We start from the raw sequence: 19,748 nt of genomic DNA, 5'->3' as shown, positions 1-19,748 counted from the left end.
CTTTAATTTGATGTGGTTTATTTTGTAAATACAGCATACGTTTAAAAAAGAAAGCTATTTCTTAACGATCTCCGAAAGCAAGATTTTGTGGGTACGGAAAAAAAGGTTATTGTGCATCCTGACATACAAGCATACATCGTTTTCTATTTCCGGTTAAATAAAAATGTCCAGTCAAGTCAAGTCATGTTTATTTGTTTGGCCCTTAATCACAAAGAGTTTCAAAGAGCGGCAGAGATCGAAGACTATTGCAAACTACAGACTATTATGACACCATCCCTGATCTAAAACCTAAATGAGGGGAAATAATACACAGACATTGACAACATAAAATATAGGTTATTCATCTTTTACTTGTAATCTTTTTTTAAATCGAAGGTAAAGACCTTTTAAAAGGGACAAACATTTGTTCCAGAAAAGAAAGATCCGTCAACATTTTCTTCAACGAAGCACAATATAATTGGTGAGGCAGCAAGACTATGAAAGGTGGAGTGCCTTTTGACATCTAACAGACAGTTGCATGGCACCCATTTTAACGTCGACCCTAACAAAGGGTCGGCATGGCCACCGATCGCCCAAATTGGGGTTTAATCGACGTGCTACCAAACGAGCACGTTCATCATCATCTTGGTGCCACGGCGTGAGTGGTCGACAATCTGACTTCTCCTAGACTCCCGCCGGACCGGGACAAATGACCGGAGGACAATTAGCACACGAGCAACGGCCTGGAGAATGTCGTTCATTAAAAGACTCGGGATTGCAGAGCGCCGGCAACCCGTATACAGGCGCCGTCATTATTTTCACCTGCGATGGTATTGATCATTTCGGTTTAAGCGGGTTTGTCTTGTGGACTCAGTTTTCAGGAAAACAGATTTATTCCTAGCCAATGCAGAAATAAAAAAATGTTTGAATGTTCCTTGTGCTGTTATACTTTCATATTTTGTTTTGTTAGAGCCGGTCGGTGATAAAACATGATGTTAGCGTTCTATTCATGTAAGAGCATGTGTCCTGTGTCCTATTTGTTTCATTCACAACTACCGTAAATTCCGGACTATAGAGCGCACCTGATTATAAGCCGCATCCATCACATTTTAAAGGGAAAACCGATTTTGTCCATACACAAGCCGCACCTGTATATAGGCCACATGCACCCACGTAAAAAAAAAACCATGAAATTAATCCAAGCCAGACTTCAAGTCCTGAGAATCAAACTAAATGTCCTTCATTGAAGCACACAGTCCAAAATTACAGCCGCCCAAAATGAACGCAAAATGATATAGGTACTTAAAATTTGTTGCAGAACTGCAGATTCTGGGTGCCAGTTGATAGTAATTCAAGGAAAAAAAGTGTATATTTCCAAAGGTAAGGGCGGGAAAAATATATATCCATTATTCTCCGCCGTGTCCACAAAAACTCACCTTTACCGGTCACCACTTTCCCATCAGCCCGCGTTTGCTCCGCCCCTCTTTTTTAATTTGCTCGTGCAGATTAAGTGTCTCAAATAAATACAAAAAAATACATTACAAAATTATACAGTTGCAAATACATATTACACATATTTACAAAGAAAGACGGTACATCAAGAGAGTTTTCAAAGCTTTAATAATAATAATATAACTTTCATCCTAAGCCAGACCTGGGCAAATTACGTCCCTGTCCGGCCCGCGTAAGACCAATCATAAACACCATAAATTAAACAATTTTTTTCAACTTTTATTTTGAAATCTTATTTTGACTACATATACACGTCACAGACGTAGCGCCTTCACGCGCGTATACACTTGAGTGAGTGAAGGTGATACTGTTCGCCAGGGTACCCTCAAGATGTCGGCACACCCAAGAAAAGAAAAGTTGATAACGAATGCCGTATTTTCAACAAGACATGGACTGCCAAATATTTCTTTACAGAAATTAAAGGTAAAGCAGTGTGCTTAGTCTGTGGTACACGGGTTGCTGTGTTTAAAGAATATAATTTGAATCGCCACTACACGACCAAGCATGAAGATGAATACAGAAACCTGTCTGGTGAAGAGCGTGCAAGGGAGTCTGATGCATTGCTTGCAAAACTACAAACCCAACAAGGTTTTTTCACTAAACTTCACACTTCCAGAGATGCAGCCGTCAGGACAAGTTATGTAATTTCTCATAAAATCGCCAGAAAAAGTAAGGCATTTTCCGACGGAGAGTTTATTAAGGAGTGTTTATTGGACTCTGCTGAGCTGATGTGCCCAGAAAAAAAGGGCGCGTTTGAGAACGTTTCACTCTCCCGACGCACTGTAACGAGGCGGATTGAGGACATCGCGGGAAATTTAGAGCTTCAGCTGAAGAAAAGAGCGGCCGAATTTGACTTTTTTTCTCTGGCTTTGGATGAGAGCTGCGATGTACGTGACACCGCCCAGCTGCTCATCTTCTTACGTGGGATAACCGCAGACTTTCAAATCACGGAGGAGTTGGCAGCCATGCAGTCAATAAAAGGGACAACCACAGGTAATGACTTGTTCAGAGAGGTAAATGCATGTATGGACATGTTAGGACTGAAATGGAACAAGCTTGCAGGTGTGACAACAGATGGTTGTCCAAATCTTGTCGGGAAAAATGTTGGACTTTTAAAGAGAATGCAGGATAAAGTGACAGAAATGAACCCTGATCAGAAATTGACATTTTTGCATTGTATCATACATCAGGAAGTGTTGTGTAAGACAGTGTTAAAAATGAAACATGTTGTTGATTCTGTCACTAAAATAGTTAACTTCATCAGAGCGAGAGCTTTAAATCACAGACAGTTTGTTGCTTTCTTGGAGGAAAATGAGGCTGAACATGGTGACATAAGCTATCACTGCACTGTTAGGTGGCTCAGCCTTGGCAAAATTCTGAAAAGTGTCTGGGACCTGAGAGACCAGATTCAGGAGTTCTGTGTTCAGAAAGGTCATGACGTCTCAGAACTTTCAGATGAAGACTGGTTGGCAGACCTCGGATTCACTGTGGATGTGACTGCACTAATGAACGAACTTAATGTCAAACTGCAGAGCAAGGGCCTTTTTGTGCATGAGATGTACAGTGCAGTGAAGGCTTTTATGAGAAAACTGCAGCTTCTCTCAAGCCAAGTGAAGGACAACATTCTGACCCACTTGCCAACACTTAAGGAAGCCAAAAGATCAGGCGATCACCTCCAAAAGTACTCAACCATGTTAGAAACATTGCATGCAGAGTTTTCAAGGCGATTTCAAGATTTCAAAACTCTTGAGAGTGAAATGCACATGGTCTCTTCTCCCTTCAACTGCAGTGTGGATGATGCGCCAAGTGAAGTGCAGATGGAACTCATAGATCTGCAGTCTGACACACTTCTGGCAGATCACTTCAAGTCAGTCTCACTGCTGGATTTTTACTCCTCCCTCAAAGAGGAGAACTTTCCACACCTGAGGAAGCATGCTCAGAGGATCCTAGTCCTCTTTGGATCTACCTATCATTGTGAACAGACATTCTCAGTTATGAAGTTTAATAAATCCAAACATAGATCCTCTATGACTGATGACCACCTCTCAGCTGTCCTTCGCATAGCCACTTCAGACATTCCGCCAGATTTCAATGCCCTTGTTCAAGCCCAGAACAGACTGGATTATTCTCACTGAAGAGGTAACATGAGGTGGAGAACATTACAAGTTATTGTTTGTGGAAATTAACAAGTTAAAAATAAATTGCACTGGTTCAATCATTGTTTTTCTTATTTAACCAATACACCACAATTTCACATAACCTAATATAAATATTTACAGAGTGCTATATTCTTCTGATTATCAGCATCAGCTATTCAAAATATTTAATTTGAGCATTTTACAATGAAAGAAAGTTGGTGGCCCTCTGACACAATTCAGGTTTCTCATGCGGCCCCTGATAAAAATTAATTGCCCACCCCTGTCCTAAACCGTGCCTTTGGGAGGCTCACGCTACTAAGAACACGCTCGCATTCCTGCACATTGGTCCGTTAAGAAAATATATGCCGTATTCGATAGAATCACGGCAGACCATCCGCATCTTCCTCCTTGTTAATAACATCTAAGTTGTCTTTCTCAATGTCGGAAAGAAACCTTATTGTGATGACGTCGTCCCACGCTCCCTTACTTAAACACATCCCGGCGATATACCCGTTTGCTTTTGACCAGGAAGCTGCGTCATGAGCCGTACTTTGTGCAATTTGCACGATGAGGGCATGTATACGCTCAGAAGTTGTGATCTTCCTCGGCGCATATATTCCACCGGTCTAAATCCTACCTTACATATTTGAGCGCCGCTGGCGGCCGTTAAAAAAATTACATAAATTGGCCGCATCTCTGAGTAAGCCGCAGGGTTGAAAATTTGGGAAAAATGTAGCGGCTAATAGTCCGGAATTTACAGTAATTGGTATTCAAATACATCACAGATTGTTTCCTTTCAAGTAAGACAAGAAAGTTTGATCACATGACCCCGATTTGAGCTAACCTGCATTTAGCTTAAGATGTGATTTGAAGGTTCTGTTGGTAGTATACCAACCATGCATGGACTTGCTCCCTCATATCTTTCAGATTTCATTTCCCCCTATGTTCAGGTCCGGAGCCTTCGCTCTGAAAAGACTGGTCTACTCGTGATCCCAAGAGCCAAGAAGAAATCCGCAGCTTAGAGAGCGTTGCTGTAGAATGCTCTTCCCCCTGAGATAGGATCTGCAACTTCAGTGGAAATGTTTCAACCTAAGCTTAAAACACACTTCTACTCTATGGCATATGAATGACCCATTTTTTATGTTGACAATATCAGGGGATGGTGTCCTAATAGTCTGTAGTTTGCAATAGTCTTTGATATGTGCAGCCCTTTGAGACTCTTTGTGATTAAGGGCTATACAAATAAACATGACTTGACTTTCATGTTTTGTTCCGTACAAGTCAAGTCATATTCATTTGCATAGCCCTTAAAACATAATGCTCCAGTAAAATTCGCCTAAAATGCCATCAGAGACATACTCAAAGTAAATTGAATGCTGTTCACTCCGGTTTGGAACATTTCCAAGGGCCCTGAAAACTGCTGTCATTAAGCCTCTCCTAAAAAAAGAGTAGTCTGGATGCCACAGTACTGAATAACTATCGGCCCATATAAAACCTGCCGTTTTTAGGGAAAGTCCTTGAGAGAGTTGTTTACCAACAGCTCAGTGATTTTCTTCTAATAAGCAACTGCTTTGATGATTTCCAGTCAGGCTTTAGGCCCCATCACAGCACTGAGACCGCTCTGATCAAGGTGACAAATGACATCCGTCTGAACACTGATGCAGGTAAAGTCTCAGTCTTAGTCCTGCTGGATCGGAGTGCTGCATTTGACACAGTCGATTATGTGATCTTGTTGCAGAGGTTAGAGGACTGGGTAGGCATCTCTGGTCCAATTGGCAGTGACCTGTGGGGTCCCCCAGGGGTCCATCCTGGGACCCCTCTTGTTCAATCTTTACATGCTGCCCCTGGGCCGGTTAATACGCAGAAATAACGTGTCCTACCATAACTATGCAGATGACATTCAGATTTACATCTAGCTGACAGCAGGTGAACATTGGCCCGTGAACTCACTCTGTCACTGCCTCCAACAGATCACTGTGTGGATGCAAAACAACTCTCTCCAACTAAACTCAGACAAGACTGAAGTCATTGTGTTTGGCCCACAAAAACCCAGAGAAAGTGTCATCAGTCATCTGGAATGACTTAGTTTAAGAGCTAAAAATCAGGTTAGAAATCTCGGTGTAATAATGGACTCAGACCTAAACTTTAACAGCCACAATAAATCAATTACATCATCAGCCTTTTACCATCTCAAAAACATTGCCAGAATCAAAGGTTTACTGTCTAAACCAGACTTAGAGAAACTTATTCATGCATTTATCTCTAGCAAGTTAGACTACAGTAACCGCCTTCTGACTGGACTTTCTAAACGAGCTGTAACACAACTGCAGAACATCCAGAACGTTGCTGCTTGGGTCCGGACTAGAACCAGGAAGTATGACCATATTATTCCTGTACTCAGGTCTCTGCACTGGCTTCCTGTCGCTCAGAGAATATACTTTAAAACAGCTCTGCTGGTGTATACAGTAAGTCTCTTCATGGTCTAGCTGCTAGACCATGAAGAGACTTACAGTGCATCCTGTGACAGGTTGGTCCCATATGAACCATCTTGGACCCTGAGAACCTGAGGGACAGGCCTTATGCTGGTGCCCGGAGCCAGGACTAAACAGGGTGAAGCTGCGTTTCAGTTCCATGCAGCTAAACTCTGGAATAGTCTTCCTGATGAGGTCAGACAGGCGTCTACTCCGACAGTGTTGAAGTCAGGGCTGAAAATAGCTATGTTCAACTGTGCATACAACTGAAAAGGTTCTATCTGCACTCTTCACTTTTACTTTATTTTAATTCATTGATTTTATTATGTTTTATCTGTGGTTTTAATGCATTTTAAAAATCACATTTTAAATTGTCAATGTCTTTTCTTCTATGTTTTAACTGTAATTGTGTGTTTTTAACCTGTCTCTTTGCCATTTCTGTAAAGCACTTTGAATTGCCTTGTGTATGAATTGTGCTATACAAATAAACTTGTCGTGCCTTGCCTTGCCTGTTCTTGAACCGTTTGGAGAATATGGAAGGTTTTGAAAAGGGAACACTCAAGTTTTGTCCAAAACTGAAATAATCACTGCAAGTTCTAGTAACAGTGAGTCATCCGAGTTGGAACACACAGAAATAGAAGGTTTTTATTGTCGCCTGAAATTTCTTTTTGCACGTACATGCCTGCAGATGAGTGTTGCATGGGCAAATTTTCTGGAAAACACGTGTGACAATAGCTTGAAGCCTTACCTGGTACCTTGTCAAATTTGATCACAATTTGAAAAACTTAACTTTTTTTAAAGTTAGTTTTAGGCTTTTCCAATAGTGGCCGTTTGGAGACGACCACTTTTACAACATTAAAACCTTTGCAAATGTGTACTTTACTTTGGACCATTTTTTTTAGATATTGTGAAAGAGTTGTAAATGTTTTATTTATCTTTCCAGGAGTCAATCAATGATTGTGCACACTCGCGTGTGATTATCGTGCGTAAAAATGCATCCCACGTTTTATTGATGCACATGCATTTTCGGCTCTGATTCAAATACACCCCTGAAAAATGGCATGAAATTATTCTAGGAATTCCATTGGCTAACCAATGTGTCATTCATTATTTAAATAGGTTACTCCTGGTTGAAGCCATTCAGAGTTACAGGAGACGATCTCCCTTTTGTCAAACAGGGCAGGTTTGGTGCAAAACGAACAGATTACTACAAGGAATGTCCACCAAAGCCTTTTTGCCTGTCAGCATCATCTTGTGTTTTTGAGTAAACATTTTACAGGCTTGGATTATTACGATTGTCCCTAATATAACAAAGCCATTTTTGCGCACATTCAACTCATGTGATGAAGGCCAGGGATGTAAATGTGAGTTACGCTGGCTCTTTAGTTTTGGGGTATCTTGTTTCAGATTGATGGTGATGTATCTGTGATGGGTATATTTTGAAACGGTCCAAATATCTTGAATCCCAAAAGTTAGCACTTTTCGAGGATATGTGGCATGATGTATTTCAGTGACTGGTGACATCGTCCGGACACTGAAAAGTTTATCAACAGTCCGGCAGCCTGCCATTAAGGGGTTAATTTAAAAAAAAGCCTCAAAGGCCTACACAGACCACCAATACAAACACCCGCTGATCTAAAACCTCAAGTTAAATTGTGCAAGCCTAGAAAACTCTCGAAACTAAAGAAGAGGGGAAAAAAACTTCTCTGGAGCTCAAAACTTGATGACGCTCAAAACTCAAAACTGGATCTTAAGGAACTGTGGCTTTAAAAAACAAATAAATAAATAAATAAAAACTTTTTGGAAGATTATCTACCCTGGTCATATCCCTCGAGAGGGGTGACCAACAGCAAGACAACACATACAATAATAAAGAAAATAAAAAAGGGAAAAAAATAGCAAAAAACACACACAAACATTTTTGGACCATGGCCAACCCAAATTCCCAAACACCCAAACAAGTGAAGCACCTCGGCACCTAAGTCGGTCAAGCTTTCATCCCTCCGGATGAAACGGGACACAAGAAAGCGGCCATGTCACTCAGGGTGACACCACACAATCTTTTGTTCAATAGCAGGGCCCGAAAGCTTTCGCTGGTTTACCCATGCCGCATCATACGGGTGCCCTGCCCATCCCTTAGAACGCGTCTAAACATCCCACTATCCTTTTACAACACCTCTCCACTCATTCCTAACACCATCAAGAGCTCTAGCTTCCATTATATTTAGACCTTTTTCCTGCACTCATAACATCATCCATCCACGTCAATCGCGGCCCTTCTCTTGGTCTCCTTCCATTTACTTCTGCTCTGTAGATCCTCTTCAACATAACAACTAAGATGAAAAATATTTGAAAACTCAAAGCAACTGTACAGCTTAAAAATACTCTTAGGAAACTGGAAACTCTCTGGAAATAAAACTCAGTAAACTCTGGAGCTAAAACTCTCGGAAGCTAAAAATGCTGGAAACTCAGTGGAACACCTCACAGCTCACCTTTCTTTCCAGATTTGCTCATGCAATATTTGCAAGGTGACCTACGATTGGGTTTTTTATGTTTTTGCATCGGAATTCTCCAAACCACACCAGCGTCTACTCACAGTCTGTCCTGAGGAAGTCGTTGAGCAATTGAAAGAGAGGGAAGCTGTCCCAGGAGTCGGGGGGCTGCACCTCCAAAGCAGAGTCCATGTCAGACGAGTAGAGACACAGGAAGGTCTCGGCGTGTTCCACCATCAGGTCCGACCACCACGCAAAGGCCTGAACGCCGGTCATCGGATCGGTCAAAAAATTATCACAAGAGAAAAAACAAAAGCTTCACATTTATGGTCTAACCGCCATATTTAACCACAATGCCATCTAATATAATCTTGGAGACCAACCTCAGCGTGGTGCTCCTCATTCTGCTGCAGCACCTCCATGACCAGCTCGGCCAAGCGAATGGTGTCCTCCAGTTTTTTGGCTGGTGTTAGCAATCGGCCCACGTTCTCTGTTGCACAAAAATCAGCTTTCATAATCTCAACCCATAAAAAAAAAGTTGGATTTTGAAGACATTATGGTCTTTGGCCTAACTTCATCAGCATGCTTTGAGTCAGGCGGACATGTATTGTTGAGGATTTTTTTTCAAGGTTGATGAAATGATCGTTTGTGTGTTTCTTATACATTTGCTGGAAGGGGCGTTATACCAATTATTGATAGATAATGACGAGCATTAAAAAAATACTTTTTGGTGGCCAGGCTAATGAAACTGGTTTGAGGAAATGACCAAAGACGATGAAGAAATAATTTCATTAAACGCTGACACATAGGAAATTAAACTGTTGACACTCTCATAAAGGTTGATCTATTTCTCAACCCATGATCAAGCGAGGGATGGCCAATCTAGTATTTAAGGACCGCGACGACAGCAAAAGCCGTCAGTCAATTATTTCTTGATTTTCTCAACTTTGCCAGTCATTTTCCAGACTGTGCATTCTTTGTTACTTGTTAACACCACCTTATGTCAATTCCGCCAGCTTGTGTTTCGGCGCTTCTGTCCAACTCGGCAAAAATTAACATCCTGATCAATTTGTAGATGACCATCCATTATCTGCACCACTTATCCTCAGTAGGGTCGCGGGTGTGCTGGAGCCCACCCCAGCTATCCTCGGGCAGTGGGCAGGGGACACCCCAAACTGCTTGCCAGCCAGTCGCAGGGCACACAGGGACAGACAATTCACTCGCTCATTCACACCTAGGGACAAGTTGGACCGGCCAATCAACCTGATATGCATGTTTTTGGAATGTGGGAGGAAACCGGAGTGCCCGGAGGAAACCCACGCAAGCACGGGGAGAACATGCAAACTCCACACAGGAGATTCGATCTCATGACCTCAGAACTGTGCCGGACATGCTCTAACCACTACGCCGCCGTGCTGCAGTGGGAAACATATACACTTATAATAGGAAGACAGCCGAATCATCTGGGTTACATGAAGGAAGCCAACCTTAAAGAGTGCGTAAAAACCTAGGGATCCGTAGATTGACACAGTCTTAGTCAGAAGAAAGACAATAGACAACACCCGCAAGTATTATTGCTGGGTCAAATGCGTGGAAAACACATTACATCTACAAAACTGTGACTTTAAAACCCTGTGTACTCCAGAGGGCGCTGACAACAAACTGAAGACCCCAACCTTTTCCTCAACTATCGCACCCGACTAATTAAGAACCCAGTCGTTACGGAATGTCCCGTCAGTCGAATTTGTTGTTTGCCCGTGATTATCCAAATTAAACGATTCCTTCCACGGACAGACTGAGGAGATCATTGCTTCCTCATGCCATGGGGCTCTTTAACTCCACCCGGGGGAGAGAATCCCACATTAAACCCCACTCCCACATTTGCATATTACCCCAATTTCATTACAGTGTGTATTTTATGTAGCACTATTGAAATACTCTATATCAACGCGTTATATTGGGTATTTCTGTATTCTATTTTATTTTATTAATATTTTATTTTTTAACACAAGGATACTGCTGGAAGAGTGAATTTCCCTACGGGGATGAATAAAGTATCTATCTATCTATCTAGAAATCTATCTAGACAATTATCTATCTGTTTGTCTAAACATCGATCTAGACAATTATCTATCTATCTATCTATCTATCTATCTATCTATCTATCTATCTATCTATATCTAGACATCTATCTAGACAATTATCTAACTAAAGATTTATCTATCTATCTACAGTATCTATCTATCTATCTATCTCCAACTCTATCCCTATCTCTCTCTATATCTATCTATCCAATCGTGTGCAGTCATTTCCCCAAACCAGTTTATTGTCCCGGGCACCGCAAAAACAAGCCTCTTTAAACCAATAATTGGTGTAACACTGATTCCCCCTTACGTATAATAAACATACCACTGATCATTTCATCAATCATCAAGGCAGGAAAGGTGACACCTATTGGAAATGAAAGCTGACCAGGGCATTCCATTTTTTTTGAGCTGACGTGCAGTTTGAAGTCATCAAGCAGTAAAAAAATAAAAAGGCTAAATATCTCCGTTGGATAGAAACGATGAGGGATGCAAACAACATTCAACACTCATCATGCAGCGATGTGGTCATCGGAATATTTCGGTTTCAAGGATTTGCCAAAGAGGTGGTTCTTTGGGACCGCCCACATGGGATGCAGCTTGTGGAATGGTTTTATACCATGGCCACAAACTAGCTTAGGGTTTTCACAGCCAGGGTATAAGCATGATAATGCACTCCAAGAAGATTGCCATCGTTTCATCGAAAAACAAGAAATTCCGAATGATTCCTTTGAGCTATTGGCCCGTGCATTATCATTTCCGATAAAAGGCGGGTTGGTGGAATTGTTCTGGATGAGCCTGGGTTTCCCAAAAATCAGAATTCAGTACTTGCCTGAGGGACATTTCCTATTTTTGAATGAGCACAAAAGAAATCTTGTGGTCAAAGTGTTAGCATATACAATGGTCAAAAAACAGAATACAAGTCGGCGGAAATATTTGCACCGGATGATTTAAACCATTAAAAAAAGGGATATTTAATCATTATCACGCCGATAACGATGTCCCTGTTATCAGCCTGAAAAAAGACCCGATGATGACTTACTTTTCATTTTCTAGAGAAATAAAAAACACAACTGGGTCGTTTCTCCTCTCCTACCTCTTCTCAAAGAGACCCAGGCACTGGAGAGCTTTTCTTCTTCGAAAGAATCAAAGCGTCTATGTTTCTCATTCGAATATATATTTTGGATTTCCAAAGGAGTAGTAGCACAATTTAGTCGTGTCTCCTCTCTTCCTCTTTGCAATGGGAGCGAGGCGCCAAAGTGCTTAGCTTGTTAAACAGATTATAAGTGTTAATGTTCCTCGTTACAATAGATGTTGATTTTCCATGGAAGTAGTCGGACAACTTGGTCGATTATTCTTCTTCCTTTTCGTAATGTACGTAAGACAATGGACTGGAAAGCTTTGCTTGTTAAAAAAAATTGAAGCATATTTCTGATTTTCTATAGAAGTAGCAGCGCAACTTGGTTGTGTCTCCCTCTACTTCGTTCTACTGGAAGCGACGCACGGCTTTTAGTTGTCCGATAATATTTACAAAGCCGATACTACTTGTTAGAAAGATTCTAAACATTTATGTTACTCATTAGAACATATTTTGATATTCTGTAGAAAGAGTACTTGGTCGTGTCCCTCGTCTTTCCCATTGTTATGTGCGCGAGGCACTGGAGAGCTTTTCTTCTTAGGAAGAATCGAAGCGTCTATGTTTCTCATGGGAATATATATTTTGGATTTCCAAAGAAGCACTAGCACTACTAAGTTGTGTCTCCTCTCATCCTCTTATATTTTGATATTCTGTGAAAAGAGTACTTGGTCGTGTCTCCTCTCTGCCCCTCTGTAAAGTATGGGAGGAACTGGAAAGCTTTCCTTGTTCAAAAGATTTGAATTCCCTCATCTTGTTTTTTTATATAAATAGCGCAACTTGGACATGTCTCCTCTCTACCTTGTCCTAATGTGAGTAAAGCACTGGAGAACCCGGCCATAATAAGTCGCATGGATGAGGCTGTTGGGATTAGACAGGCTTCTCAACTTTAGTCAGCACATTGAGTTATTTTATGTAATTTTTGGCACTCCTGTGTGCTTCCATGTTAACGCTAGTTTAGTTAAGACTGAGAGCTCGTTCACAGTTTATAAAGATAAAGCTAACCGTCCAGGTAATCAAACGAGCGTTTAAATCGTGATACTGTGTGTTACAGTTATTTTCCGACCATAGACATTTCTTTTGTAATTGGTCACGCCCGGCCAATCACTGGAGCGTTTGTCATAGCAACGTTGTTGGCGAGTGACTAGCTTAGCATTTTTTGGCTTGCAGGAGCTCCAGCCGAGTGATCATGGCTGACGGCCTCTGCACAAGACAGCAACTGTACTGGATTTAGGACTTCCTACGGGCTCAGAAGCCACGGGCTTAATGTCTTTCTTCAAGTGTGAACACTTTTTTTTTTTTTAATTCTTCTTTAACGGAAAATTTTCACGTACTCAGGACGACACAAAATATAATTAGTATCTCCATTTACAGTAGAATTGAATTACTCTGTAAAAACATACAAAACGTGTGCTACTCGCTAATTTCTGTCTAACAGTAAAGGCAGAATAGACACATCACCTGAGGCTTCCTTTTTTTCCCGATATTTTTCCTCTTTTGAGACGGGTTGAAAAAAAGGAAAGGGGGTAGATAAAACAAGGAACAATTCAGGGAGGAAGAGATAAAAAGCAATGTTTATTTAGTTGATTAAAGAACCAGTGTGTATGATATAGCGACCCTTAGTGATGTAATACCACATTTGAGTTCAATTAAACACGATTAATTCAAATAATACAAAAAGGGCCGTTACCACTCACAGTTCAGCCCAAGTCCTGTCATTTAGAAGTCTTCCGCTTTTCCTGCCCAGTTTTCTTCTCTAGCCATTCAGGGTAAACATTTGCCTGCATGCTGTGGCTCGCCGCTAGCTGCTAGTTACTGTTAGCTGCTTCTGCCTTGTCCTTTGGTGTCGACTTCCACAGCTGCTCATGCAGGCAAACGTCGCTGATATCCATGATTCAGTCATCTTTCACATTTTCCACTGTTTCATTCTCTAGCTACTCATGTGACCCACTTAGCTGCAGGCTATGGCTTGTCCAATAGCCACTTTTGTTAGCAGCTTCTGCTACATGCTTCGCTGTCTTTCGCCGTTGAAAAGTCCTTTGATTCACCAATCTTCCACTTTTTCACTCTCTAGTCAGTCGACTGCAGGCTATGCCTTGCAACTAGCTGCTGTAGTTATCCTTAGCTGCTCTCGCCTAGGCATTTAACATTGCCTTCCACAGCTGCTTATGCAAGCAAACGTCGCTGATATCCATGATTCAGTCATCTTTCACATTTTCCACGGTTTCCTTCTCCAGCTACTCATGTTACCCACTTGGTTGCAGGCTATAGCTTGCCGATAGCCACTTTGATGATTGTTAGCAGCTCCTGCTACATGCTTCGCTGCCTTTCGCCGTTGAAAAGTCATTTGATTCACCAATCTTCCGCTTTTTCCTTCTCTAGTCACTCACTTGACTGCAGGCTATGGCTCGCAGCTTGGTGCTGTAGTTATTGTTAGATTCCTCCCTAGTCATTTGACATTGCCTTCCACAGCTGCACATGCAAGCAAACTTTGTTGAATTATTTTATTCAAACATCTTGCAATCTTCATTCCTCTTCGTTGCAGTATATGGCTCTCTCCTAGCAACCATGGTTATTGTTAGCTGCTCCTGCTTGTGTCACTTGCATTCCACAATTGCTCATGGAAGCTAAAGTCATAAATTGTTGTCATTCGAGTCTCTCCCACGTTTTTCACCACATTTTCCTTATCTAGCCACTCGTGAACCACTTGGCTCGCCGCTAGCCACTATTGTTAGCTTAAGTAAGCTGCTTCCACCAGCTCTGAGATACTCCAGATTTAGGATCTTTTCAGTCGCTCCAGGCGTATTCTGCTTGCTCGGTCTTTTGCTCCCACTTTAGGGGATTGATTAACAGCAGCTTTGATGTTGTGTTAATGTCTGACATTCAGAAAATCTATCTATTTATCTATCTTGGTCATATTCCTCAAGAGGGATGCAGTCAGGACAAGATGGGCGGAGTATTTTGAGGAGTTGCTAAATGTGGAGGATAGGAGAGAAGTGAGAGTCGAGGCGATCGATGGTATGGAGGGAATGCCCGTGTTGGGTGATTTAAATGTGAAGCCTGTGGAAACATGGGAGGTGCAAGAGGCAGTGAAATAAATGAAAGGGGGGAAGGCGCCTGGGTTGGATGGTTGTACTGCTGAATGCTTGAAAAAAGGTGGCACGGCTATGATTGACTGGTTAGTACGCTTGATTGTATGCTTTTTAAGTGGTGTGGTCCTGTTGATTGGTGTAGTGCATGTGTGGTGCCATTGTATAAGGGTAAAGGTGATAAGTATGAAGTAGCAATTCGATAAAATCTACAAGGCGGATTTAGAATATAAGTGGTATCCTTCGGTATTTTGTTGTGTGCATTTTTGCAATGCCCGTGCTTCAAGTCAATTCTTATCTACGGTAACCTCAAGTGGTGATGGGTGGCAGTAGCGCAGGAGGTAAAGCGGTCATTTTGGGACTAAAGGGGTAGCAGGTCCCGCCTCATCCGTGTTGTATGTCGAGGTGTCCTTGGGTAAGACACCAAAGCCCTAATGCCTCTGCATTGCAGGTAGGCGCCTTGCATGGCTGACTCCTCTATCGGTGTGTGAGTAAGTGTGAAGTGTATTGTAAAGACAGTTGTAGGTCCTCATTGGTAAAGCACTGTACAAATGCAGTCCTTCTACCACTATTACACAGTGCCATTTAAGATTCTGCATGAAAACAGTACAAAGTGTATAGTGCACAGAAATTGACCATCCCGAAAAACAAAACATACGAAGGCGACATATCGTACAAAGTTGTTCTTGAGCGCCGTGGGGAACGGATACACATAAGCAAAGTAAAAATGCATTCAAGTTGCGGACAGACGATGTGCTTTGGGGCGGAAAACGGGAACAAAAGACGGGACGGCTGTCGACCATCAAAAGGACAAAACCGGGAGAAAAGTGTTGCATGCCGCCGGTGAGGACAATGAGGCTGGCGGATGAGGGAGGTACTCACGAATGGTTAAATCCATCACTTGAGACGCCAAGCAGAAGACGGGATGCTCGTACATCTCTCTCTTTTTCCCTAGCGAGAAAGAGAGGAGACCGAGGCACGCCAGAGGCCGGGGTCAGAGAAGACGGCCATAGTCGTCATTGCGCCTCGAGTCGGACAAATCGGCTCATTCTGTCAAGTCCGTAGTCTAGAATTGACTGATTTTACTCAGTCTGCATCATTTGAAAAATTATGATTTGTATTGAGGAAATGGTGGTAAGGGAATGCGGCTGACTCCAGGCCAATCGAAGTGGCTCCAGCAAAGATAAAAGGAATCTCTATTTTGACAGTAAAAGCAACAACAACTAGAGGGCACTGTGGACGAGAAAGCCCCGCCCACTACCCAGTTGGGCATTGTTCTATAGTTTGTTGACTGAAGGAAACATTTCAAAATGATTAATATTTCATCCATTAGATACTGAACAATTTGAATATTTTCTGTTTGAAGGTAAATAAAAGTCAAAATGTACCTCAAAGGTCAACAGTAATTGCGGGAGGAAGACGAGCTTGAAGTATACCACTTCAATTTGTTGATATGGGAACACTCTCTGGAATCATTAGTTCATAAATTTTATCAAACCATCTCCCGTCACACAGTGAAATAAAGAGCGCTGAAAAATGAGCTTTTTTTTCTTTTCTGGAGAGCGGGTTTGTCGTTTGTCATTTCTCTCTCTCTCACACACACACAAAAGAAAATCGAAATGTTTTGCCATCATAGCTCTTTGGGTCCTGACCCCTTGTTGAGATGATTGTAATCTCTACATACATACATACATACATACATACATACACACACACACACACACACACACACACACACACACACACACACACACACACACACACACACACACACACACACACACACACACACACACACACACACACACACACACACACACACACACATACATACATACACACACATACACACACAAAAGAAAATCGAAATGTTTTGCCATCATGGCTCTTTGGGTCCTGATCCCTTGTTGAGATGATTGTAATCTCAGAGATTCCCCAAGAAAAATATCTAGCTTGATTTATTTGATACCGCATTTTGAGTTGCGTTTCATTGTCAGAAAATTAGAAATACATTTTGACTGGTAAAAAATAACCCTCTTTACATCAAGACTTTTAAAAGAAACGCTTCTTGGGGTATGGACCGGTTTGTGTTGCCACATCAGACTGTATTTTAACATTGATTCGATTGAATGCTGAGGATATTCTCAAGAGTGTCACCGTGGTGCGTTTAGGGCCTGGGTTTGGTGGGCAAACTGAGTGAGTGGCGAGCAGTATGTGGCCCGAAGGACATCGTTTGCCCACCCCCTGTTTAGGGTTTGGCCGTTTTTGACAGCGAGTGAGCAGAAATTATTGAGAGATGGTCGGGGGTGAGGATGGCAGGTAAAAGGGGGCAAGGCAAGGCAAAGGGGGCGGGTCGTTCCCGGAGCCGTACGAAGGCCCAAAGGAGAAGAAGAAGAAAAGTGGACAATTGAATGCATTTTTACTCACTTCCTGCTTTGGGACTCGGCAACATCTAAAGGGGCCTAACGGGTAAGTCGAACTGGTGGAACCGGTCACGCTTCTCACCTTCCAGTTTAGCGTACTCGGACAGACGCTGGTAGTTGACCAGCGCGGCCTGCTCCAGACACTTTCGGATGACGGCTTTCACGTCTTCTTGAGGGACCGGCGTCACCACATCCTTCATTAGAACCTGACCGGGGAAATTAAAACAAATGAACTTTTCACCATCCACGTGTTGGCGGTGATGACGAATACACAATAATAAGGCCAAATTGATCCACGCTTTTTTAATCTCTGTCCTTACTATTCCTCTTCTCACCTTTTTCTTCTACTTATGACTAATTTTCTTCTCCTGCCTCTTATTCCTCTTTTCACTGTTCATCTTATATTCTTACTCTTCCCCTTTTTCTTTTTTGATCTCTTCTTCCTCCTCTTCTTCTTTGTCATAGTATTCCTTGTCTCCTTCATTTGTCATTGTTTACCTTGTTTTCTTCTCCTCTTCCTCTTTTTTGTCCCCTTATTCCTCCCAATTTCTTTGTCCTATTTTCCTTCTTTTTGAGTCTTCTTCTTCTTCCTCTTTTTTTCATCATCTTGTCCTCTTCTTCTTTATCTTTACTATTTTCTGTCTATTTTTCTTTCCCTCTCCTTATCTGGACCTCCTCCTCTACCCATTTCTTCCATACGACTTCATCCTCCTTTCTTATGCTTTTTCTACTTCCCCTTCTCGTATTCTTCTTCCCAACCTCTCGCCATTCTCTTTCCTTTTCTTCTTTTCCCCCTGATTTTCCCCATTTTTTATTCATTCTTTTCTTTGCCTTCCCCTTTTCTCTGCTTTCTATTATTATACCTCTCTCCTATTTCTCTTCGTTATTCTTCTTTCCTGCCTCTCTTTGACTCTTCTGTCCCCTTTTTTCTTCCTTTCTTCTGATTTTACCGCTTGCTTTTTGTACTTCTTCCTCCTCTTATTTCTATTCTGTCTTCCATCCTTCTTTTCTTTTTTTATACTATTTTCCTATCTTCTGATTTCCCTTTATACTTATTTTCTTTCTGTTCTGTTCTCCTTTTATTCTTCTTTTTTGTTCTTCTTTTTCTGCTTTTACTACTTCTTCCTTACTCTCGTCTTCCTTATTATATATTCCATACGCTCTTTATTTTCTTTTTCTTTCTTCTCTACTCCTCACTCTTTCTGCTTTTTCTTCTTCCTCCTCATCTACCAGCCTCTTCCCTATCTTTGTGCTCTTAATTCACTTTTTCTCCTTCCTTTTCTCCACTTTTTCTTTGCTTTTCATTTTCCTTCCCTTCTTCCTCCTTCTGCTATTCTACCTTTCCTCCACTCACTGTTGTTCTTCCGGTCTTCTTTACCCCAATCTTTTTCCACCTCTTCCGCTATCTCCATCGTCAGACCTTAGTAAATCAAGATTTACCTACAAAGATTTCATAGCACAGCAGCAGGAAGAGGAACGAGGTCGGCAGAACACAGGGAGAGTAACGAGGCCAAAGCTGAAGTTGCGGCAATGGACTCACCCTTTCCAGCAAAGACAGAGTGGCCTTCAAGGCTCCTTCGGGTCGTCCAAACGGAAAGCAGTACCTTCGAGAAACATGGAGTTCAAGATCTTCATCCCAGAGAAGAAAAAACAACAATTTTTCTTACCTGAAATGCGTGATTTGGTTTTCCAGCAGCACTCGAAGTCTTTCTTTGATTTCCTCGAATCGTTCCTTCTCCTCCACCGTGACCGTCCCGATCCCGTCCGGTCTGGAAACAAAGGAGAACGGTCAGTCGTCGGAAACATACAAATCCGGTCCAGAACTCGTTCACTGCCACAGACTGATAAACACGTCAAAGGATTCCAACACTTGATTTTTTTTCCCGAAATATTATTTTTACCTCATCATTTTGTTAAACTTTTTTCCAAAACGAGAGTAATGACTTGTGGCTATAGAAGAAACAGTGGAAAACAAACTGGGAAGCCTACTTCCGTATTTTCTTGCGTGAGCAAGGACGAATTCCAGCCAGAAGCAGCTTGAAAGAGCCAAACGCTAGAGTTGGTCAGGGCTGGTGGGATAAGCTACTAATGAGAACAGTCAAATTTGCAAGAGCAAGCTTTATTTACATGGATTAGCTAATAATGACAGTAGTGTTCAGTAGGGAATCATAGCCTGCATCCAAGTGGCTAACACGAGAGGCTAGAAAAGAAAACAGTGGAAAAGGTGGAAAATGACCAAATCACAAGTTTATTTAGTTCATGTTTGATATTTATTTTTAAGGAGACTTTCAGACAGGAAGTCTTGTCACTTTAGGAGCCATATTCCGTTAGACATTCTGATTTGACATCACCATCAACGACCATGTGCTATGTTGTGCTTTAGACTCAGTAGTGTGTAAGATTCCAAAGATATCTTTTGGCTTAC

At 41.9% G+C, this 19,748-nt stretch overlaps 1 protein-coding gene across 6 annotated transcripts in view; it reads right to left on the bottom strand.

Annotated features, from left to right (window-relative positions):
• cadpsa (Ca2+-dependent activator protein for secretion a) overlaps nucleotides 1-19,748 on the bottom strand; it is a 164,950-nt gene that overhangs the window by 83,689 nt on the left and 61,513 nt on the right. For 3 of the 6 annotated variants that reach the window (XM_088337710.1, XM_088337711.1, XM_088337713.1), the window contains 5 exons: nucleotides 18,991-19,092; nucleotides 18,864-18,927; nucleotides 17,406-17,529; nucleotides 8,976-9,082; nucleotides 8,697-8,853 (listed from right to left, as the gene is read on the bottom strand). In XM_088337710.1, coding sequence (XP_088193836.1) covers nucleotides 8,697-8,853; nucleotides 8,976-9,082; nucleotides 17,406-17,529; nucleotides 18,864-18,927; nucleotides 18,991-19,092 — 554 coding nt within the window. Of the gene's footprint in view, nucleotides 1-8,696; nucleotides 8,854-8,975; nucleotides 9,083-13,272; nucleotides 13,306-15,782; nucleotides 15,852-17,405; nucleotides 17,530-18,863; nucleotides 18,928-18,990; nucleotides 19,093-19,748 lie in introns of all 6 variants that reach the window. The other 3 variants (XM_088337707.1, XM_088337712.1, XM_088337708.1) reach the window with 2 other exon arrangements.

This window comes from Urocampus carinirostris, chromosome 6 (genome assembly GCF_059441175.1).
Source record: "Urocampus carinirostris isolate Australia breed hairy pipefish chromosome 6, RoL_Ucar_1.0, whole genome shotgun sequence".
Lineage (NCBI taxonomy): Eukaryota > Metazoa > Chordata > Actinopteri > Syngnathiformes > Syngnathidae > Urocampus > Urocampus carinirostris.
Note: the sequence above shows the minus strand (reverse complement) of the source record. Positions and strands in the feature narration are given on the sequence as shown.